At 54.1% G+C, this 24,181-nt stretch overlaps 2 protein-coding genes across 2 annotated transcripts; one reads left to right on the top strand and one right to left on the bottom strand.

Annotated features, from left to right (window-relative positions):
- The first annotated feature begins 713 nt into the window (after positions 1-713).
- Positions 714-3,154, top strand: NANOS3 (nanos C2HC-type zinc finger 3). Its single transcript, XM_029215748.1, has 2 exons — positions 714-1,173; positions 3,087-3,154. The coding sequence occupies exons 1-2, from the start codon at positions 714-716 to the stop codon at positions 3,152-3,154; spliced, it is 528 nt and encodes a 175-aa protein (XP_029071581.1).
- Positions 3,155-5,744: 2,590 nt separating this feature from the next.
- CUNH19orf57 (chromosome unknown C19orf57 homolog) lies at positions 5,745-24,112 on the bottom strand. The gene is made up of 9 exons (XM_029218341.1): positions 24,053-24,112; positions 23,166-23,217; positions 19,310-19,487; positions 16,623-16,704; positions 16,274-16,378; positions 12,333-13,619; positions 8,618-8,706; positions 6,437-6,529; positions 5,745-6,020 (listed from the first exon to the last, which is right to left on the bottom strand). Exons 2-9 carry the CDS (start codon positions 23,194-23,196, stop codon positions 5,867-5,869), a joined length of 2,019 nt encoding a protein of 672 aa, XP_029074174.1. The 5' UTR covers positions 23,197-23,217; positions 24,053-24,112; the 3' UTR covers positions 5,745-5,866.
- Between the last annotated feature and the right edge of the window lie 69 nt (positions 24,113-24,181).

The following is a 24,181-nucleotide window of genomic DNA, read 5'->3' as shown; positions in this document are numbered from 1 at the left end:
AACCCCAGGGGCAGGTGGTTTCATACCCCAGTTTGTTCATCCATTAAATGCGGGATCCACTGAAAAGTGGTGTGAAAGCTCCCTGAGGGTGACCAGAGCTGGGAGCCTTGGTCCTTAACCCCCCACCCCATAAGCCAGGCCCATTCTCCTTCCGAAGACAGTTGGAACATCAGTAGCTCCCCAACCCTTCCCAAAGAGCACAGGGGTACCCGGCCCCTCCCCCAGCCCAGGAGAAGGAAGAAAGGAGTTACTAAGTTACTGGTTACATCAATGCTAGTCTGTCGGGTGGGGCTTCCAACCCTCCCACCCCCATCACCCTGTGGGGCAGGAGAGGCAGGCAGGCTCTAAGGAGGGGTCGCCCTTCCAATGCCCTCTGGGTGGGGTGTGTGGCTCCATATTACTGGTGCCCCCTGCAGCCTGTGTCTTGTCACCCCCCCTCGCCTCCAGCCCACCCAGAGACCATGCATCCCCTTGGCAGGTGCATTTTTGGGGGAGCGGCAGCAAGCCCCCCCTGTGACAATAAGGAACCTCCTACAGCCTGCTCCTCCCTCTTCACACCCCCTTGGAGGTATAAGGAGGGAACTGACAGCCCAGACTGCTCGGCTCCAGAGAGGGGAAGGGAGGGTTAAGAAGGAAGGTGTAGAAAGACAAGCTTTTGGGGCGGCTGGGTTGCTCCTCTCTCTGCCCCTCCGCCTGGCACACAGTGTCCAGCCATGGGGACCTTCAATCTATGGACAGATTACCTGGGTTTGGCACGCCTGGTGGGGGCTCTGCGTGGGGAAGAGGAGCCTGAGATCAGGCTGGACCCCCAGCCAGAACCAGTGCCAGGACCAGAGGAGGGTCAGACACACAGCCCGGAATCCTCACCAGCTCCTGAACGCCTGTGCTCTTTCTGCAAGCACAACGGCGAGTCCCGGGCCATCTACCAGTCCCACGTGCTCAAGGACGAAGCTGGCCGGGTGCTGTGCCCCATCCTTCGAGACTACGTGTGCCCCCAGTGTGGTGCCACTCGCGACCATGCCCACACCCGCCGCTTCTGTCCGCTCACCGGCCAGGGCTACACCTCCGTCTATAGCTACACCACCCGCAACTCGGCTGGCAGGAAGCTGGTCCGCTCGGACAAGGCGAGGACGCAGGACTCCGGACACTGCCGAGGAGGAGGTGCCTGTGCAGGTGGCTGGGGGAACTCGAGGAGGGGGGTCTGCCCTGGGCTGAGCCCCTAGGGGCCTTTGTGAAGTGGGTTAACCCCTGGAGTCACAACCCACTTCAGAGGGTTGGGGGGTGATAATCCATGTAGACAGCTTAGAGCAGTATTCTAGAACTGTTGCCCTACGCTGGTAAGCTGGGGATGGGGTCCCCTGTGTGGCCTTGGGCAAGGCACTCTCCCTCCCTGGGCCCGTAAGGGAAACACCATCCTTTTCCAGGTGTGGTGTGATCTAGCAGGGAGGCTGTGGGGACTACTGGTGGGATCTGGGGATGGGTACAGCAGGGGCTCCAATCTGTGTGACCAGAGGGAAATGGCTCAGTTAGAGAAACTGAGCCTCACTTGTTCACTCATTCACCAGATAGCTTTTGAGGCTTGCTGGGTGCCAAGCGCTGGGCTGGGCTTGGCCCGCCGTGGTAGATGGGAGAGTGAGAGTTAAAACACAGGCATGGGGGAGTCTAGAGGAAGCACCTGATCCAGGTGAAGGGGTCCAGGAGGTCTTCCTGGAGAAAGTGATTTCTGGAAGCCTAATTCAGTTTGGTGGAGCGCTGAAGTGGAGCCCAGGCAATGGGGCTCGTTTAGGAACTTAGTGAAGTTCGGTGTGTCTGGGATAGAGTATGTGTGCATGTATGTCGGAGGGGAAGGTGTCAGAGATTTCAGGGATGGCACAAGGACGTGTAGCTCCTTGCTGGTCACCTCAAAGGGTTTGGACTTGAGTACTAGGGAGCCAAGGAAGGGACAAGACCAGGTCTGCATGTGTTGGACTGTGAATGTGTTAGACCGTGGCTAACGGGCTGGACCGTGGGAACGGATTTGAAGGCGTTGGAAGAGCCTGGTCCTCCAGGCAGAGGTGTTCAAGGCGGCGAAGAGGGAGAGTCCCAGCGCCTGGGGAAATGTCAGTCTGGAGGGAACTACCATGAGTTTGCTGTGTGCGAATCAGCCACTGGCTGGGGCTGAAGTTTAGAAGAGAGAGATGGCTGAAGCCTCCCTGAGGTCTAAAGGGCTCTCCCTACACTGCACGGTCCACCACATAGGGCGCTCCCCACCCCCCACCCCCCATCTTGCTCATCAAATGTGGATTCCAGTTCTGCAGGTCTGGGTGAGGCTTGAGCATCTGCATCTCTAACCAGCTCCCCCTGACGCTGCCATGCTGCAAGGCCACGGACCGGCAGGCTTTGAAGTTATTATTACAGATGAGAAAGACCTCAGCTTCTGCAGGGTTTTAAGAGAGAAATCCGTTTTAGCAACTTTCATTGACTTTGAGGAAGTCAGCAACAGAGGAGACGGGTCTGACCGGGCGGTCCCCCTGCCCATTTGGGTGCCCGGTGTGGGTACTGCCTCTCCTATCAGACTGTGAGCCCCTGGGGAAGTCACTGGGTGGGAGTACCCCTCCCTATCCCGGCAGCTGTGCAGTGAACATCTGTTAGAAGAGACTGCCTCCAGGAGAAGATAGTGTTCCCTATGAGGTCTGACGAGGTCCAACTGGGAGAGGTGGGAAGCTGAAGGGACGCAAAGATGATGATCTCAGAGTCTTCCGTTTTTCCCCTCAAGTCCGAGAGAACAGGAAAACTTGCCTCCGCGGGCGTGCGGGGTGGGGGAAGCCCTCACCAGGATATTGGCACAGAAAGGCTGCCTGAGGCCGTCCTCCCAGGAGGAGGCAGCACGGCAGGACTGAGTTGGAATTTCTGCGCTTTGTGTCTGGCTCTGGGTCCCACCTGGGGCTGCCCGGGGCCGGGAATGTCACAGGGGTGCTATTCCAGAAATAGCCTGCAGGTGGCGCCAGAGCCATGGCAGCCCTGCAGGTTGAGTCGGTACTTCCGGAGCATTGAATCATCCCTGTTATTAAATGTTTTTCTCCTCCCGTTCTGCTTTTAAAATCCAGGTTCCAAAGGTGCCGGGAAGCCTACTGGAACTACCCCCTCTTCCTGCTTACCCTCCACTTCTGCCTAAGGAGGCTGGAGCGGGCAGGACGGGGATGCTGCCTTCACCTGGGGTTGGGGACCCAGGCTCACTGGAGCCTGGATTTCAGGGAAGACTCGCCCACCGAGGATCCACCCCTAGGCCCTGCCCGCAGCCTGAGGGCCTGGCAAAGGAGCCCCGTCTGGAAGCACAGCCCAAAGGGTGCCCCGACCCCCTCACGGAAGGAGGTGGTTCTCAGGCACCCCAGCCCTCCTTCCCCAGCGCTGGGCACCCAGTCAGCTCTCAATAAATGTTTATGAATGGATCAGCGTCATAGCAGGCCCGGTCTTGGGACAAGGTAGCGTGAACTGTGCCGATGGGGCTGGGGACCCTCCTCTCCTGGCTCATCCCTTGCCCCCACGTTACTCTGACCTCCACATGCCCCGACTGCTGTTTGGATTGCCGTTTACCCTGGGGCCTTGGGGTGAGCTGCTTTGTGCTGAAAAATGGGAGTGGGCACCACAGGTTAGCTATGGGGTTCTGAGGGGTCGCCCCAGCCTGGCACTTATGAGCAGGGCACTTGCTGATGGGTTGGCGTCATGAGGCTGTTTCTGTGACGCTTCGTGTTTGCAGACTCTTCCAGCCACCCCTTGCATATTGACAATATCAGGTGGAATCCCCTACCCTGGAGGTGGGGGCCTGACTTGAGGAAGGGCAATGGGGAGACAGAGGTTCCCCCGCATCACTGTCCTCACCTAGGAGGCTCTTAGTGAACGTTTAGGTCACCATCGATGCCCCAGCAACTGGGGGCCATGGAGTCACACGCAGGCTCTTCAGAGCAAGGGAAGGACTTCCGGGCTGGGGCAGGGGTGGGGTGGGGAGCTGCAAGGAATGGGAGTATATCCAGAGGGGGCTGGGCCAGGCGAGGCCATGGGTAGGGGGCACCACGGAGGTGATTTGGCTGTGCTTAGGCAGGAGTGGGTGTGGGGTGGACATCCATCCCCACCCAGGAGGTATGATCTGGTCCTCCTGGGGAGCTGTGCTTGGGGGGATCCCCATCCCGTCTGCCTCCTGCACCCCTACATCTTGTTCCCCCAGCCCCCCGGGGGCAGCAGATGACAAGTGCCTGTCCACATCCCTCCCCCAATCTGAGGGCTTGGCCTGAGGGCCCGGTCTCCACCCCCAGCCGACAAGGTCTCCCAGGGTTGAGTGGGGGCAGGATTTGGACTTCCACTTGAACTGGGACCTGAGGCCACCCAGGAGGAGGGCTGGGGTGAGCCGGGGATGGGAGACGGCCCTTGAAGACAGCCTGCTGCCCAGGCTTGAAGACGAGAGGGAAGGAGGAGAAAGACACAGAGGAGGCCTCTTTACCAGCCCCAAGAGTTTCAGATTGAGTCAGTGGACACGATCCCCCAGCCACCCCCAGGTGCCTGCAAATGCTAATTGTATAAGCCAGAGCCGCTGGGGTTTGAGACACAGGGAACTGGGCGATTGGGCACGTCCTGGAGCGTTCAAGGAAGTAGCTGCACAGCCAGCAGGCAGAAGGGTTGGGGGACCCTGACCCACCTTGCTCCCTCGCAAATGGGGTATCCCAGGGTATAAAAAGGCTGTGGGAGGGGGCCCTGCCTTGGCTGCAGGAGTTAGGGTGCAGGAGCCACAGGCAGAGAAACAAATTAAAGTATTGGGTGTGGTCCATCTCGTGGTGACCTATTTAATAGAAGCGCGTCTTCTGCAAAATGGGTTTGACAGCAGCACCCTGGACTGCTCATGACAGTGTGGCATCACTGGGGCTGTGGTATGGTTTGGTGGGGTGGTGTGTGCAATGCCTGCCCTCAGCACCCTCCAGGCAGTAGCTGTGTCTGCATCAGTAACATTCCCCCAGGGTTGCCTCCTTCCAGGCCAAGGCCTCCAAGCAGCTTGTCCCACGGAGGACGGGCGAAGCCATCTCAGCACTGAATACAGACTCGCAAACTCCACTTGGACAATCAGTCAAGATACTCTGTGTGCTTGAATTCGTGCACACAGCCACCTGCTCCTGACACACTCAGTACTGCATGGCGGACCCCTGAATCCAACAGTAGCCGAACTTGTCTTCCCGGGGAAGACGAAAAGTAGAAGTCAAAGGAGAAAGAGGTGGTTAGGGAGGTTTGTGGGCAAGATATCAAGGAACTGAAAATGCCTCAAACCCCAAACAACAGGTCAGGAGGTCTGAGGTCTGGCTAGGGAATCATTTATTAATGGGCTTCCCAAAAGAAAGAAAATGGAAATCCGGAGAAAAACAAGGGTACAACCAACAAAGCTAGCCCTTTTCTCTTCCAGGAAAGAAACAAATTCTGAACCTTCCATAACCTCGGCTAAGGAGCTGAAATTTGCAAACCCAGATAAACATCTGGGCGGCTCTGCGGGGGGGCCCCCCCACCCACCCACAGCTTCCTGGGGCCCCAGCCCCCCTCTCTGCCTCCAGCTTCCAGGCCTCTGCCACCGGGAGGAGCAGGTTCCCTCCCCCACGCGACCCCCCGAGGGAGGCTGCTGAGGAAGGCAGGGCCTTTTCTGTTTCCCATAGGAAGTTGACTTCCAGGTCAGCTGAGGGGAGGTTTCTGGGGCCCACCAGGACTTGCTGGAGCATCTTGGATGGTAACAATATAACAGGGGGCACACAGGGGCCAGCAGGCTTTCCGGAGTCTGCTGAGGGATTGTTTCCAGCTGTCTGGCAGGAACATCAGGCACTTCTGGGGGCCCGTGAGCTCGTACGAGCACACACACCTACGAGTCCCTCCAGGACTGCTCCCCTCGAGGGAGATTCCCAGCCCCCTTTGGTGTGTAGGCTGCAGGGGCCTTCCCTGCCGGCTTTGCTTTCTGGTAGTAGTTGAGGCGCTTGAAGGCCTCCAGGTCCCGGTGGGCGCTCATGATCAGCCGGCTGTGTGGGAAAGGGTCTGAGCTGTGCTCCACCTCGCGGCAGAGTGGGACCATGCCTCACACTCGGGCACACACCAGCCTGCTCACACAGGCTCACACCCTCATGTGACCTCACAGGTCACACACACACAGGCATGCACACGTGCATAATCAGAATCTGCCTGCAGCAGGGCAGGTTGTGACCCTTCTAGCCTCTCTTCAGAACCTAACAACTCTGCGAAGGACGGGTTTATGACACAACCGGCTGGGGCCCAGGAACGGTGGAGCTTCCCAGAGGCCCCTCGCTGGGGATCCCGGGCCCACACTGACACCCCAGGATCGCTGCTGTACTGGGCCCTCCACCATCCTCCCACGGCCCCATCCCCTCCACCCATTCCTGGGGACTTGTGGATCCGTGGATCCGAGCCCAGCCCTTACTTCAGGTTGGAGAGCTCGATGACGAGGCCTCGCACGGTGTCTGTTGCATCCTCCATCCTGGCAGCTTCGCAGGTCTTGATCCCCATTCGGGTCCTGGTGGGAAGGGAGAGAGGGCAAGAGGCCTGACCTCACTGGACAGCTCCACCAGACTCTGCCCTGGAGGGCTTTGCTGGGCCTCGAGCTGTCTTCTCCAGAGATGAATGCCTTTGACAGTCATGAGGCCACCCTGGGCACAGCCCTGATGGCCGACCCAGCCGGCTCTACTGCTGAAATCACACCGGATCCAGCCACTTCCCCCACCGACGTGGCCCTTGTCCGACAGCTGCCACAGCCTCCCCGACCCCCAGCTCCTGCCCCTACAGCCTGTCCCCCCTGTGGCCTGGGGCGCAGGGGAGGGCGTGGCAATGGAAAGCAGGCCTAAAGCCCCTCCCCAAAGCCCTGCATCATCTGTGCACCTCCAGACCCCAGCCCCTCCCTCCCGTCTCCGCTCCTCCCTGCTCCAGCCACACTGAATGCCTGGCCATTCCCTGAGCATTTCTTAGGGCTCTGGAGTGTTCTTTCCTAAATGTCTCCTCCTTGCGGGGGGTGGGGGTGGGGGGGGTGGAGAAGGTGGGAGGAGGGAGCCCTCTCCATCACCACAGGTTAAAATTTTAACCCCTGCCCTGCTGTCTTTTTCTCCCCAACACTCTGCCATCTGACCACCTAATTTGTCTGTCTCTCGCTCACCCCTGCTCTGACCCCCAATAGGTAGAAGCTTCATGTTTTGTCCCACGCAGCCTCCCCAGTGCCCAGAGCAGTTCCTGGAAGAGCCGGCACTGGCGGGCGTCAGTGTCTATGGAAGGGGTGGATGTGCCTCTGTACCACCGTATCTAACGGGTGCAGCCTGTGGTGGGCAGGGGGTTGCCCAGCTTGGCAGCATCTCCTGGGTTGTCACTATGGGAACCCTGGTTCTGCTCCACCTGCCTTGGTCACCTTGAGACGACTGGCCAGTCCGGGCCTCAGTCTCTTGCCTTTTCTCCCTCAGCCATGGGCCACAGAACCAGACCCTGGGACCCACCTGGGGGCTTCCAGCCATCCATGGAGGCCGCTGGAGATTCACCCAGGAATCTCCCTCCTCTTTGCTCAAACAATAGTGGGGCCACTTTGACTAAACTGCCTCTGGTCCCTGTGCAGGGTGTGCGTGCGTGTGTGTGTGTGTGTGTGTGTGTGTGTGTGTGGAGGGGGGCACAGGGGGTGGGGCAACAAGTGGTGCAACAGGTACTATTTACAGATGTGTGTAAGGGCAGAAGGTGGGAGCACGGCCTCCCTCTCCCCTGAGGGGGAGGAGAAAGAGGAAAGAGACAGACTCCCTAACCCTCCTCCACACTTGCCAGACAGAAACAGAAGCTTGGCCATAAATAATCAATAAGCCGCCACTCTGCAGAGAGGCCAGTTCAGGTTCAAGGTAACGGGAGAGGACTGTCGCTCAATGCTAGCCACCAGCAAGGCTGGGAGACAGGAAAGGTGATGGACTGTGAGAGGCTCTGGGGTGGGGGGAGAGGACTCCCCCCAACACACACACACACACACACACACACACACACACACACTCCATAAGCTGGAGGAAAAGCACACCTGGTGCCTGCAGGAGGGAAAGAAGGTGGGCTGCCTTGGGGAATAAAATCAAGCAGGAAATAAGATGGGGCAGGTCGGAGACTCTGGAGGGCCCGAGGGTGCCAGAGAGGGGATGGCCCCTGTGGGCCAATGGTTCTTGGCCCTGTCTGGGTCCACTCCCCCTCCATGGAGATTCAGGGAAAGCTCTGGACCTTCTCTCCAGAAAAACGCACAATGTGCATTAAAACAACCACAGAGCTGGGGGCATCATCCCAGGGGTTCTTGGGAGAGATGCTGGCTTGGGTGCAGATTGCTGACGAGTTCTCCACTCGCGGGGAGCAGGGGACATGGGTGGTTTGAAAGTCGGGGCTTAGCAACCTTACTGGACCGAGGAAAGTGAGGCCCCTCGAGGCAGAGCCAGGGCGACCTCCGACACTCCCATCCACAAAATGGGAGCTCAAAGGGCTGGGGGGAGTGAGAGCATGGGGGCTCTAGTGCCAGGAAAGCAGCCACTCTCTCCCCTCCCAGGGACAAAAGGAGGACTCCTGTCAAGGAAAGCGTTCTGGGGTGGCCTCCCACCCTGCCTACCTTGGCTGGGCCTCAGCAAGGGAGCCTCCATCGGCACGTGGGCTGGTGCCAGGCCAGCAAGGGTCCAGCCCGCTCCCTGCAGGAGACAACTGGAAAGACAGAGCATGCACACATGTGAACGGCCCAGCTGGGTGAGCCCTGCATAGGGAAGGAAAAGTCAGGCAGGGGAGGTCTGGCTTCTCCTCTGCCACGCCAGGAACACCGAGGCTGGACTCCTGCAGAGGAAAAGTGGTGTGGGGGACAGATGCCACGATGGCCAGATCTACGGGCTACCAGCCCGGGCCGCTCTCACCCTCCCTCTTTGGAAAGAAAGCAGAAGGGCAATACTGGGCCTGACCCTGGGGTCCCGTCCCGGACCTGCGCCTTTCGACAGGCTGATTTGTACTGGTGGGCGGCTCCATCCACACGTTCTCTGTCCCTGACAACTGAGGAGTGGTGCTGTCTCCAGCTTGTCCTGCAGTATCTAGAAGGGTACAGAGAAGACCCTGAGTGGTGGCGACTGTGGCAAGGTGGGCATCTGGCATGGAGGGAAAGACGTCGGCTAGATAGGCCACAGGTTTCATGTCAGGAAGAGATTTTGCAAATGTATTTTGAAGGGAAAATTCATAATTAATAGGGGAGAGAGCCAGATAACCCTGAGAAGCTTAAATTTCTAAATGTCAACGGTGGTTTAATTTTCATGGAAAATGTCAGGCTCAGTTGTGGAGGTGACATACGTCCTTCTGAGAAGAGGCAAAGAGGCTCAAGTGGAGCGGCCGGCCCAGGGCTGTTGGGCCTTTTCTGAGGACACTAAAGTCCTGGGGTGGCGGATGGGGTGAAGGGCTTGCACTCGACCTGCAAAGGGTCCCTGAATCCAAATGAACAGACGTGAGGAACTGGCTGCAGCCCGGCGGCTCTCGCGTGGGGATGACTCCGCCTCCAAGACACTTAAGTGTCCGAAACCACTTTTGGTTGTCATGCCCGGGGGAGAGGGTGCTCCTGGCACCTGGGGGTGGAGGCGAGGGACACTGCTCAAGCCCCTGCTGTGCACAGAATGGTGATCCAGCCCCCAACACCAGTAGTGCCGAGGTTGGGAAGCCTGCTCTAGGCGATAGTTTCTCCCGTGCACCTGGCTGACTTTCACGGAGGCAACTCTGTGACTTAAAATACAATTTGAGGGCTTCCCTGGTGGCGCAGTGGTTAAGAATCCGCCTGCCAATGCAGGGACACAGGTTTGAGCCCTGGTCTGGAAGATCCCACATGCCGTGGAGCAACTAAGCCCGTGCGCCATAACTACTGAGCCCACGTGCCACAACTACTGAAGCCTGCGTGCCTAGAGCCTGTGCTCCGCAACAAGAGAAGCCACTGCAATGAGAAGGCTGTGCGCCGCAACAAAGAGTAGCCCACCCTCGCCGCAACTAGAGAAAGCCCGCGCACTGCAACGAAGACCCAAAGCAGCCAAAAATAAATTAAAAAAAAATACAATTTGATGCCACAGATTCACCCAACTCACGGCACCATTCTTGGTCATGAGGGATAGTCTCTTTCCCAACAGGTACCACGGCTCCCACCAGGGTTGTGTAAATGTCATGACAAAGGCGGTGCTTGTATTGAATGTGTGGGGACCACCCCTGTGGGCTGTGAGAGGGGCCTGGGAGTCAGTGTTTTAAATGACACTGCTTGTGGGCAGAGGAGGGTTCCACCGGCCCTGGGGTGAGCACCACGTCCCCAGGGAGCCGCAATGAGAAGAAAGCACCAAGTGTTCCTGTGAGGGCAGCTGGGTTTGAAGCCAGTCTGTCACTGCTGTGAGACCCCAGGGCCCCTCCTCTGAAGCGGTGCTCACAGCTGTGCCACAGTGAGGTCGAGGGCTGCTCTCTCGGTCCACCTGCGCGCTGTTCCCATGTGTCCCTGCCCACAGGGCCTGCCCGCACCTTCCCATGGGAACCTGTGCCTGGGTTGCCCCGACTTGTTCAGGAACACCCAGTGTCAAAACAAAACGTGCCTGGGCGCCCACAGCCTTGTCAGGGCAGTGCCTCCTCTCCCAGCAGGGCTGTCCACCCCAGCTGCTGCTAGGTCCCCCGCACTGGTGCTGCCAGCTCCTCGGTGATTTCAGAGTGCACTCACTGGTGGCAGGTCTGGGAGGGCTTGCTCCTTTGCCCTCTGGGAGCCACCCAAGGTCCCAACTGCTTCCCCAGCCTTATCCCTCAGCCACAGCCCAAGAAGCCAGAGACTGGGGATGACTTAGCTCTTCTTTCCAAGAGAGGGGTTTGCATTTTTCAAGGGATGCAGCTTTAGTTATAAAGTTTCAGCTCTGCCCAGCACCTGAGCGCCCACCTCTCCCGGCAATCATGTTTAAACACTATGACCAAACCGCGGTGTGACTCGATTTCTGTGCTCTTGCTCATCTGGTGATCACAGCAACGTGCAACGGGTGGTACAAGGAATTGGGGCCGTGGCAGGGAGGGCCGGGTCTGCAAAGTCACCGGGTAGGCCTGTGTCACAAATGACCCCTGGCCATCCCTTGGGAAGGCAGCGCCTGAGACCCACATTAGCTCAACCCAGTCGCATCCCCCTCTGCAGTGGGAACAGCTGGCTTTCTTCGGCTGGGCACCAGATGAGGTCCTTTGCTAGTTTGGGGGCTGTGTCGTATGATAAGACTCTTTTAAGTGCCAAAATGACAGGGTACAAAATGCTCACTCCGGGAGAGGCAGGTGGGAACGGTGCTACTGAAAACCTCACGGGGGCAGGGACCATGCCTGATCTGTTCACTCCTGGCATAGAGCGGACTCTCACATCTTAAAAACATTTTCAAACAACCAATAAAATGAAGTTTTAAAACAGGGACAGCCAAAGAAACGGAGGCCATGTTTGTGAAGCGACATGGGCTCTGCGTTCGCTCCAGGACGGAACAGTTGAGGCACAGCTGCAGAATCAGGCCAACCTGGGCACAGACCCAGGCTCCTCCCCTCCTGGCTGCCTCATCTGGGGCAGGTGCCCAACCTTCTTCAGCCTCTCAGCCACACCCAGTGTGTGGAAAGAGAACCACCTACCTATCAGGGCGAGGCTGCAAAGCACTTAGCTCAGGCTCAAGTGCGCCAGCAGCCAGAGATGTGGCGCTTCCTGAGGGGGCGGGGCCAAAGCAGGGACTGCCACCTGCCCTGACAGGTGACCGCCAACGGCCAGCACAGGCTCAGCAGGCAGATCCCTGAAGGACGCAAAGCCCCTAAAATTCCAGCAGACAAATGAAATTCCCTGTATATGTCTGAAAAAGAATTGTATCTGGGCCCCCAAATGACCCTAAAGATGGGAAAAGGTTCTTTCCAGTGGGGGAATGAAGTTCCCGCCCGCAGCCCAGGTTTGAGGTCACTGGCTTCTTTAGGTCACCCCATCTGGTCCGTCACCCTCCATACATCCCTCGGGAACCTCCGGCCAGAGCAGGGAGGGCACTGAAGGGTGGAGGGGGCAGGTGCACCAGGGGCTCTCCCTGGGCTGACACATCCCGGGGCTCTTCAGCTCTCACACAGATGGGCCCCTCATAGAAAGGCAGGTCTATCCTCTCCAGAATGTCACAGACTCCACACCCGCCGAAGCTGTGACTCAGACCCCTGGACCCATCTGCTGTACAAACAGATGGCCACGTGCCCACCTCTCCCCCACTACCGGGTGGTTTGGGAGGGCTTGTGGCCATTTGGCACCTGTACTAGGACATCTCGCTGTAACTCAAGGAAGCTCTTACCTGTTCAGGTGGGGCTTCAAAACCAGGGGCTTCCAGGGCATCCTGTGTCTGGCTGTCCGGCAGGAAGTAGAGTTCCATGGCTGAGGACCCCTCCCAGACAGCCTGCTCTGAAGAGTCAGCAGGGTGCTCAGGCTGGCCTGCTGGGCTTGTGTGGGCATCTGGGCTGCCCTGACGTGCCCCAGCATCCTGGGGAGGGCCGTCCACTGCTTCTCTGTACACTGGTGGAGCACAGGCTCCGAGGGACAAACTGCGCCCCTTGAGGTCTTGTTTGTGGCTATGGCTCCCTAACTCAGCTGCCTTTTTACCCACAGGTTGCGATAGCAAAGGCAGCAAGCACATACCTCCCAGCCCTTCTTGATCTGGGCCTGGTACCTGTGTCTGACCCACACCTGGACCCATTTTCAAGGCTAAAGGGCTGGAATCCCCAGCACCTATTGTGGGTTCTTGGATCTCGTGAGCCGGAGCCAGGGAGGCTGCAAGGCCCCCCGGGACATCATCAGGGGGCTTGTCTTCCCGCCTTGCCTTCTCTCTGCCTCCTGTGGTCTCCCCATTGAGAGGCATGCACCCGATCAGGGCCCTGCTGTGGCCTCCATCAGGAGCCTTCCCACTGGGAGAGGCAGTCACCCTGGCGTTGACTGTCCCATCTGGCCCAGCCACCCCCAGAGCCCTCTGTTCTGGCTCCGTGGCATCTGTGCTCACACCTGCGATGACAACAGCCCCAAGGCGGGAGCACCTTGGGCTGCTATAGCTCCCCTCTGCTCCCCCGCCAGTCCAGCTGGGCATCTGCAGAGGCCCAGGAGGGCCCTGGGCTGCATATCTGGGCTCTGGGCCCAGGATGCCATCTTCTTCCTCCTGGCACTCCTCAGGCAGCTCAGCTCCTGCTTCCCCTCGGACACCTCCCTCCTGAGGGGCTCCTTGGTCTGGCTCCTCTTCAGCATCACTGCCTGGCAGGTGCCCTTTCTGGCCATGATCACCTGGAACCCAACCCTCCTCCGTGCTTCCACCATCTGGCACGTTGGTCCCATGCTTTGACAGGTGGTCCTGGCTGGCCCTCTCTGAGGCCGAGGGCACTGTCCCCCACTCCAGAGAGGCAATGCTGGAGGCCAAGGGCTGAGGATCCCCATCGCCAGGCACAGGTGTCACAGGGTTTTGGCCGCTGGGCTCGGGGCAGGCGCCGTCTGCCTGGGTCTGGTCTCCTGGGTCCCTAGTCTCCTGCAGGGCAAGCCCTGGGGACTCCTCTCGAGGCTGGCTTCTGGCCTGCTGGGCACTGGGTTCTGGCAGCGTTTCCTGTGGAGAGAAAAAGACTCAGCCTTGGGCCTTCAATAATCAACAGCTCTGAGGATTTTTCTACTCATTACTGCCCCTGTACAAAGTCTCAGAAGCTGCACGGATGACGGTGCACCCAAATAGAGATCAGTCCCCATGCTGGGCAGAGCTTTGTGCCAGGGGCTAGAGGGGGAACCGGAAGCACAGGAACCCCTCTTTTTTTTGGCCACACCACACGTCACGTGGAACTTCCCCAACCAGGGATTGAACCCCCACCCCCTGCAGTGGAAGTGCGAAGTCTTAACCACTGGACCACCAGGGAAGCCCCAGGAACCCCCTTTCTACCAGCTCCTTCTCCCCACCAGCACCAGGCACGTGGAGGCTCTTGGGAAGATCAAGGATATAAAAATCAAGGAGGTCCTGTGGATGGCACCAGTGTCAATGTCAGTTGCCTGGTGCTGCCAATGGACTACAGTTACATAACATGCTACCGCCGGGGGATGCTCGGGGAGGGCACACGGGGGCCTCTGTGTACTGTTTTGTTTTTAATTTTGGTAAAATACACATAACCTAAAATTCACCATTTTAATCATTTATTTTTTGAAGGAAATGATCTTTTTAAAAAAAGTGTTTTGTCTGCATTGGGTCTTAGTTGCGGCACGCGGGATCTTTCAGTGTGGCACAGGCTCTGTAGTTGCAGCGTGCGGGCTTAGTTGCCCCATGGCATGTGGGATCTTAGTTCCCTGACCAGGGATTGAACCCACGTCCCCTGCATTGGAAGGCGGATTCTTAATCACTGGACCACCAGGGAAGTTCCCACCACTTTAATCATTTTAAAGTGTATTTAGTTCAGTGGCATTAAGTACATTCACAAGGTCGGGCAACCATCACCACCATCCATCTCCAGAACTCTTTCATCTTCCCAAACTGAAACTCTGTCCCCATGAAACACTAACTCCCCACTTCCCCAGCTCCTGGCAACCCCCATTCTACCTCCTACAGAATCGGTAGAATTTGCCTCCTCTAGGGACCTTGTATAAGTGGGATCATACAGTATTTGTTGCTTTGTGTCTGGCTTATTACACTTAGCGTAATGTCCTTCAGGTTCATCCATGTTGTAGCATGTGTCAGAATCCCTTCCTTGGGACTTCCTTGGTGGTCCAGTTATTAAGACTCCATGCTCCCAATGCAGGGGGCACGGGTTTGATCTCTGGTTGGGGAACTAAGATCCCACATGCTGCATGGTGCGGCCAAAAAAAAAAAAAAAAGAATTTCTTTTTAAAGCTGAATAACATTCCGTTGTGTGAATATACAGTGTTTTATTTGTTCATTCATCTGTTGATGGCTACTTTGGGTGCTCCCACGTTTTGGCTACTGTGAATAATGCTGCAGTGAACATGGATGCACAAATATCCGTTCCGTCATACGGATATACCACATTTTGTTTATCCATTCATGCATCGATGGACACTTGGAGCCATATTGTTTCCTTTTTTTTTTGTATTTTATTTTTTTTTATACAGCAGGTTATTAGTTATCCATTTTATACATATTAGTATATACATGTCAATCCCAATCTCCCAATTCATCACACCACCACCTCCCGCTGCTTTTCCCCCTTGGTGTCCATACGTTTGTTCTCTACGTCTGTGTCTCAGTTTCTGCCCTGCAAACCGGTTCATCTGTACCATTTTTCTAGGTTCCACATATATGTGTTAATATATGGTATTTGTTTTTCTCTTTCTGACTTACTTCACTCTGTATGACAGTCTCTAGGTTCATCCACATCTCTACAAATGACCCAATTTCGTTCCTTTTTATGGCTGAGCATACTGTTTCTGCAACCTCCTCTGAGTCCACATAATGCCCTGGAGATCCATCTAGGTGGTTAAGTGTATCACACCTGTTTGTTCCTTTTTTATTGCTGGGTTGTGTTCCATGGTGTGGATGGACCATGATTTGTTCAACCATTCACCAGCTCAAGGACATCTGGGGTGTTCCCGGTTGGGGGCGATTACAAACAAAGCTGCTGGGAATGCCCACCACTCACTTTTTTTTTTTTTTTTTTGCGGTACGCGGGCCTCTCACTGTTGTGGCCTCTCCCGTTGCGGAGCACAGGCTCCGGACACACAGGCTCAGCGGCCATGGCTCACGGGCCCAGCCGCTCCACGGCATGTGGGATCTTCCCGGACCGGGACACGAACCCGTGTCCCCTGCATCGGCAGGCGGACTCTCAACCACTGCGCCACCAGGGAAGCCCCCACTCACTTTTTTAGGTGTGTGTGTTCCAGAGACATCATGACCCCTGGAGCTCGTGGTGGCAAGGACAAGAGAGCCTGCTGTAAGACCCACCCACCCCGACTCACACAAAAGCTTCTGAGAAGCATAGGGGTTCAGGGATGGAATGTGGGCTGCCTTTCTGAGTTTCACTACTTTCATGCAACTTGGGGAAGAGAGCTCTGGCCTCGACAGCTTCAGTGCAGGCACGGCTGTCCTGAGTACCTCTCACAGGCCTGCGAGTTGCTGGCATGGCACCTGCCATCCACAGACATCTGTAGTGCTAAAAACGGGGTGTGTGTGTGGAGAGATGCAGGGCTAGCCATTGCCAAAGGAAATCAAGGCTGAACTTGGCTGCCAAGGTTGGGTCAAGAGGAAGGTCGATGGTAGGACCTTACCAAGCTGAAGGCCCCACTCCTGGGGTCCTCCTCCCTCCTCTCTGCTCGTCCTGTCACTGTCTTCCTGGGTTTTGTAAACTGGGGGACAAACCTCCCGACTGAGTTCTGTGAACCAGATACAACAAGAACAAAACAGCAGTAAAGATGAGGGAGGAATGACGTCTCGGAAATCAAGCAAGCAGACACCAGAACAAGTTTCTCTCTTGCAATCTCAAACTCTCAAGGCCCTTGCCTTCCATCCCCAGCACACCCTCCCACCAGCAGTTACTGATGAGGAACAGAGACAAGATCTCCAGCTGAAGGGAGGCAGCATCTTTTGTACAGACGTCAGGCTGCAAAACAGGCTCACCTGGGAAGGAGGAAGGCGAACTGGCTCTTTTTCTGGCTGCCCGAGGAGCCTGGAGGGAGCTCCTGCTTCCTCATAAGGAGAGCTGGGAGGAGAAAGACAAAACAGAGGAGGTTCTCAAGTCCTCCTACGCTGTTAACTTGCATAGTAAGACAAACAGCGGCGAATGAAATCCAAATGCAAAGTAGCGCCCAGGGTCTCCTAAGACGGAGGCCCTGGAGCACCTGCTGAGAGAGGGTGGGATGGAGAAGGGGACATGTGACTGCCAAGAAGGGTGTGGAGTCCCACATCCAGAATCCAAGTTGCCTGCTCTGGCAGCACTTAAACTCTTATAATCCCAGGAACTGGCTCCTGAAGTAAGAACAGGAATTCTCATTTGGACTGACTGACACTCCAGCCCCCAGCTCTGCAAACAGTAAAGAAGTTGTAGATACAAAAAAACACAGTGTCTAAAAAAACGGGTGCGTTCTTATCTGCCAAAATGCGGAAGCAACTGAGATGGCCTTCAGTGGGTGAGTGGATAAATAAACTGTGGTAATCCAGACAATGGGACGGTATTCAGCGCTAAAAAGAAATGAGCTCTCCTCTAATCAATACTCTGTAGTGGCCTATGTGAGAAAAAAATCTAAAAAAGAGTGGATATATGTATAACTGACTCACTTTGCTGTACACCTGAAACTAACACAACACCGTAAATCAACTATACCCCAATAAAAATTTTAAAAAATAAAATCATGCCATCTGCTTTATAAAAAAAAAAAGATTGAGCTCTCAAGCCATGAAGACACATGGAGATACCTTAAATGCATATTCCCAAGTCAAAGAAGCCAATCTGAAAAGGCTACATACTGTGTGACTCCAACTATATGATATTCTGGAAAGAGCAAACTATGGAGACAGTGAAAAGATCAGTGGTTACCTGGGGTTGGGGGGAGAGATGAATAGGTTAGGATTTTTATGGCCATAAGAAGACTCTGTATGATACTGTAATGAGGGATATATGTTATTATACTGTTGTGCCAACCCACAGAATGTACAACACACAGAATGAACTCTAAAGTAAACCGTGGACTGTGTCAATGTAGGTTCATCCTTGGTTAAAAAATGTACCGTTCTGGTGAGTCATGGTGATAATGGGGGAGGCTGTGCATGTGTGGGGACAGGAGGTGTATCGGAAACCACTGTACCTTCCTCTCAATTTTACTGTAAACCTAAAACTGCTCTAAAGAAGTAAACCCTTTTTAAAAAAACTGGTGAGACTTGTGATTATGTCTAAATAAATGTGGATATGTACGTTGTAAAAAAAAAGATCAAAATCTGGAACTGAAACTTCATGGTTTCAACTTTGGAAGTGGAGCAGGAAAACGCATGAAGCTACACTAATGGGCTTGAATCGTGCCAAGGGAGGTTATGGAGACAGAGTAACTCTAGATACTGATAGCAACCGCCTGTTTCAAAATTTTTAATTGGGATGGGTTGTTTGGGCGGCTTCTGGGGTACTGGCAAAGTTTTATTTCTCAACATAAATGTGTTAAACTGACTGCTTTATGTTGCTTTCTTCTGTTATATTTCTGCACGTGTGGTATTTCTTAATAAAACATTTAAAAAACAGAAACAAAAGAGTGGGAACCCACTTCTGTGGGTTCTGATTATTCTTATGGTCTCAGACAGCAGGGTGGGCAGCAGCCATGACCCCATCAGCCCTGATATGGCCTCTCGAGGGGTGAGGGGCACAGTGTGACATCACTGTGTCTGTCTGGGGGAACAGCTTAGGTGTGATACATGGCCCCTCTCTTCCTATCACACACACAGCCTTTAGCCGTAAGATTGCAAAGACCTGAGATCAGACAGACACACACCCCAGAAAATGGTTCTGTCAGCCAGACTGCATGCCTCAATTTTTCACTCAGAAAACGTGCTAGTCCAATCCATGATGCTTTCTCTGAAGACTTCAGGTAGCAGGAACCTTCCTTCTCCTAACTCCTGCTAACCCTTTCTACTCTGCTATAGTTACATGTGGTTTAACCCTGTGGAGACTGAATGGTTCTCCAGATCTTTCTTCCTTTCCCCTACCGTGCTTAATTACATATTTTCTGAAAAAATAAGGGAACCGGGAAACCACTGTGGTAAAGAGCAAAGGAACCAGACGCAGCCAGAACCCCAGCCTGCCTTGTACCAGCTCAGTGGCCTTGGGAAAGTCATTTTGATCTCTCGAAGCCTCAGAGTCCTCATATGCCAAATGGGGATATAAACCCATGTCACAGTGCTGTGAGGATTAAATGAGCTGATGTGTGTAAAGTATTTATTATTAGAATGCTGCCTGGAACATAAAGATCGTTATTCTCTCTTATGGGTTATTGTTTCACAGACCCACCACTCCTTCAGTCCCCTCTTGATTAAGAGGAAATGTGGATAAATATGGATTTGACCAACAGGCAGGACAAGCTGCATTCCATAACTAAGTGACCTTGAAAAATTCAAGGTCTTCCTTGCCCGTGGTTAAAATATCGACCTTTCTCGCTGAAGAGGAGAGTCCCCAGAGCAAAACTTTGAGAAGCTCAATCCAAGGGCCCCGAGCCCCTGTGGGGGATGCATGGCACTGGGTGGGTCGTGTTGACTGGCCCCCTCCCCTTTGCATCCTGTGCCCACTGTCAGCGGAGAGGCTTGCTGGAATGTTCTGAGCCACCTACCTGGAAGCTGCCTGTCCTGGTGCCTCCCTGCTCTGCTCTGCAGAGGGAGCGGGTCCTGATCTGCTTTCTGTCTCTTCAGGGTGATGCCAATGGCCCAACTTGGAACTCTGGGGGTCCCCGTCAGAGTCTCCTAACCTTGGGTTCTTTGGAAGTTTTGGAGGACGGATTCCTTCCCCTCCTGGTTTAGAGACAAAAGAAGATGAAGGGGAGGGGGATGGCGGGAGCATGCACTGCCGTGGCCGACCACCAAACACATCTGGGCCACTGATGCAACATGAGCAGGCTTGTGCAAAGGGCAGGAAATCCCTGCTCTGACGCTTGCCTGGAGAGTGAGAGATGAGATGGAATTTCATCCAGGTGGGACCCAGGAGCTTACATGGCCATGGGATCCAAAGGCTTTTAATCTATGGACTGGTCACGACTGACGTTCAATCCTGAGGTGACTGGGCCTGGCTCGGAACCACACGAGACAACCTGGCCCAGCTGACTGTCTCTCTGCGGAAGTGCTGAGAGGTGTGTGCTGGCTCCTTCGGGTCTCAGCTCAAATGTCCCTGCAGTGGCATCCTTGCCTTTTCTACAGAGCAACTCCTCTCGGGCCCGTGCTCTGTTTTACTCACTTCACAACTTCTGCAAGTATCTGATGCACTGGGTCATTTTCTTTCTCCTCCACTACAACCTGTTCCATGCAAGGAGGGGCCTCATCTATCTCACTCTCTGCTGGGTCTCAAGTACCTAGAAGAGCATCTAATAAACTGTTGGTGCTCAATAAATACTTGGCAGATGACTGAATAAACGCACAAGAAAACCCAGATCACCTCCCAGGAAATGCAGACAACACTAAATTATGTACCACTCTGGTTTTCCATGATGCTTGCAGAATATCCATCCTGGGAAAACTGGGACCCAGAGTCATCGAGTGCTAAGGAGGTGACTTCTCTGCTGCCTCTTGGTCCCTGTTGTATCCCTACGATACCTTTCCCAGCATTGAAAGCAATTTAGAGCCTAAAGGTGCATATTAACATCTATTTGTTGAATGAAGGAAATTCCCTTATACAGAAACTGCCAATAGTGGCTGGCTTGTAAAACCTCTCCAAAATCTGGCCCCAACTGACCCATTTATTCAATGAACAAATAAGGGTTGACTCTACTGAGTTCCATGCCAGACACTGTCCTGAGAACTCAGGTGCGCTTTGACAAAACTTCAGGCAGGGCCCTGATGTTAGGCCCATCTTATGGACGAGAAAGCTGAGGTACAGGGAAGCTGAGGAATCTGGAACAGAATCCAGGCAGTCCAGTTCCAGAGCCTCCACACCTAAGTATACTTGAGCACTTATTGAGCACCTACTATGTACTGCATCTCTGACTAGGCAGTGAGAACAAAAAGACAAACCAGACCCGGGTCTGATTTTCTTGGAGGTCAGTCACGTAGACCCTTTCCAAACTCAGCTCCTTACATACCTTGAAGTAAAACCATTGAATAAGCCCCCTCTCTCCAACATTGAATGCTAGGGTCCTCCTCAGCATCCATTCAGCTTTTGGGGCTTCACTAGACCACAGTGGCTTTCCTGTAATTTCTCCCAAGTCTGTCAGTTACGGTTCGTGTGTGCCCATTTAGAACTTCGCCCCACTGTTACTTGATTAGCTCTCTCAGTGAGAAACATCTTTCTTTTTCCCCTGACTAGACCTTGAAGCTGTCAAGGGCAGGAACTGAGTCTCATCTTGATCTCATCTTCACCCTGCCTCCCACCCCCCACCTCAGGTGCCTACGCCAGCACTGCACCCAGAGCAAAGCTGCAATGAATGTTTCTTACACAAACACATTCCCACCTTGTGGTCTGCCATAAAATGCAAAAATATAGCAGTTTCATTTACTTAGTTTCTTTAAGATGTCCAAACACTAGCTTGCTTTGCTCATCCAATGGACATTTATTTGTACCAAATAAAAAGCAAAAATATCAGAAGTGAAGAGGCTCCCGTTTCCTTCCTGTGATCTGTTCCCACAGGATTAATTTAAGAACTAAGGCAGAACCTTGTGTTCAACACCAGAGGCCAAAGACATCACAAGGGAAAGGGCTCCTTTCACCACCTGCCAGAATCTTCTTCCTTTCTCTCCACGCCACCCAGGACACACAGAAAGAGCTGTCCTGGGCCAGCCCAGGGTCCACTGAGCAGGGGAGTCCACTGCAAAGAGAGGCCCCATATGACCTGCTGTGGGTGGGCCTGGCTGGCCCCAGCTTCCCGCTCGAAGGTCAGAGAAATTCCTGTGCCTCCAAACAGCTTGTTACTCATCTCTGCACAAAACACCTTCAATCTGTTGATAGTATCTTTCCTGTCCCACATCTTGGGAAAAAATGAGTGCTACTCTCGAAGTTCATTAACCACTAAGTGAAGGGGTCATTTCTAAACTTTGAAGAAATTTAAACTGCCTTAGCCCATGACAGGAAAATGAAGCTATACTATGTGACACTGGGTGTTTTCCTTTTCGAATGAGGAAATTCTCTACGTATATTGAGAAGTAAAGACAGTCTCGAAATACCATGAAGTTGAAAAACAGAGGTTGCAGATCAGTATGTGTGATGATTCTATTTTCCAATAAAAACACTGTATTTGTGTACACAAAGAAAAAGTTTGGAAGAAGTAGTGTACTGAGGTTCATTTCCTGTTTTTTATGCTACACTATATGGTTGATCATCACCCTATGGTTGAGGGGGATGTTAACATTAGGGGAAGCTGGGGGAGGGTAGACAGAACTCTGAACTTTTTTTTTTTCTTTAGCTTTTTAATGACAAATAATATAGAACAGAAAAGTTAGCATAGGTGTACAACTCACTGCAAATTCATAAAATTAACAGTGTATTTCACATCTAGATCAAGAAACAAAACATTGCCAGGAACACGGACGTTCCTCTCATGTTTCTTTTCCAGGCACAACTCCCTCAAAGGTAGCCACTGTCCCTGATTTCTTTTTTTTTTTTTTTTTTAATTCAAACAGAAATGAACTATTTTTTACAACTTTTCTGTAAGCTTAAAGTTGTTTCAGAATGAAAAATTTCTTCTTAATCTGAAAGGGCAATGATAACAGCAGCATGTATTTGTGTCCTACCATGGATCTACTCTCCGTGCTCTACAAACACTAATCCACATGTGAGCTCTAGGGCACAGTTCTCTACTTTGGCACTATTGACATTTGGGGCCAGGTCATTCTGTGTTGTGGGGACTGTCCACCACATTCTATGATTCTGAGCAGCATCCCCGGCCTAGATCCACTAAATGCCAGGACCAACACTGCCCCCCCTCGCCCCCGCCCCCGCCCACACACCAGTTGTGAAAACTAAAAATGTGTCTAGACATTGGCAAATGTCCTCTGGAGGTCAAACTGCTCCCCCCAACGGGTTGAGAATCACTGTTCGAAAGTAAAGCGTAGGTGCTCTTATCCCCTACAAATAGGAGGAAAGTGAGACACACAGTAGGTCATCTGCCATCACACAGAGAGATGAACCCAGGTTTTTGGCTCGAGAGTGAAGCAGTTGGCCACACACCAGGACATCAAGCTCTATTCATGGGTCATCTCTGAGAGTGGGCCTGCATAGAGGCTGGACCCCTGCCCTGAAGCCTGGGGGCCTCCCCTAGGCTGTGGGGTCCCACTAGAGGCTGGGGGAAGCTCCACAAAGCTTTCCCTTTTTACTGTAAGCACTTCTCCATGACTTACACTTGTATTAAGTCATTGCATGTATTAAGTCACTGCTGTTATTTTAAGGAGCTTGGTGTGATCATCTTAGCATTTCTGCAATAAGCCCACCTTCCTCCTGTAAGCAGAAGCAGCAATAAAGAGGTGTCAACTTGAATGTCCAAATACCTGAGGTCCGAAGCTTCTTCCTCTTACTCATTGTATCCCTCCCTAGAGAAATCTGAAAGCAAGAGCAAATCTCATCATTACGAGCAGTTCCTGTCTCTCGGTACAGACCCAGTGGCCTTGGCTGAGGCCACCCCACCCCCACCTGGGCCCATCTGGCTGCCCCAGGGGTCACTTGGGCCCCAAGGGGACACAGGGTGGGAGTCATGGCTACCTTGGGCTATGGCCGAGTTAAGAATTTAAAGTCCTCCATATTGCAGAGAGCAGAGAGGGAACTGCCTATCTTCTGTCCAGGGTCTGAGAGCACCTGGGCCGCCCCCCTCTAGTCTCTAAGATGGGGCAGCCTGTGTGAAGCCCCCTCCCTCCAAGCTGGGCTACCTAGGACCCTTCTAGGGACAATGCAGGATTTTCGAGGTGACACGTGGGGCCCTTCAGGGTCATCGGAGGACTTTAGAGGGGCCACCGGGTAACACTTCAAGGGGTGGGGCGCCCTTCGGGGGATGCCTGGGGTCTTGGGGAGGCAGGAGTAGCCGCCACAGGTCAATTCCTTCCAGCCTAGGGGGCCAGACAGGCCAAACACAATCTGGGCCAGAGAAGTTGCCGAGGTCCCTCTGTCCTTAACGGGAACTGGGAAGATCTACCTGGATCTGTTGGGGGATAATTCGGTTAAATAATTTGCGTAAGATTTTTCTGAGATAAGAAAAGGTAAAGTTGGCCCTCACGGAGGCCGGGCAGCTGGGGGTCCGAGGCCTGACCACTGTGGACCCGGCTTCTGGTGACCAGGCCCACCCTAACCCTACCCCGGCCACCGAAAAGCGAGGAATGCCCAGACCAGCATCGCCAGGAGAGGCCGGAGCTCGCAGGTGGCCAACCGTCGGCCTCCACCTCACCTCACACCCGCAAACACTCCACCTCTGTCCCTCACACTTCGAGGCCTCGTCGCGCGCACGCGCGATGCCAACACCGCCCCTCGCACTTGCGCACGCTCCGCCTCTTTCCCGCGCAGCCCGCGGCACCGC

The sequence above is a fragment of the Monodon monoceros genome, unplaced genomic scaffold (assembly GCF_005190385.1).
Source record: "Monodon monoceros isolate NGI ecotype Baffin Bay Population unplaced genomic scaffold, NGI_Narwhal_1 Super_Scaffold_12, whole genome shotgun sequence".
Lineage (NCBI taxonomy): Eukaryota > Metazoa > Chordata > Mammalia > Artiodactyla > Monodontidae > Monodon > Monodon monoceros.
The sequence above is the reverse complement of the archived record's forward strand: the minus strand, read 5'-3'. Positions and strand labels throughout refer to the sequence as shown.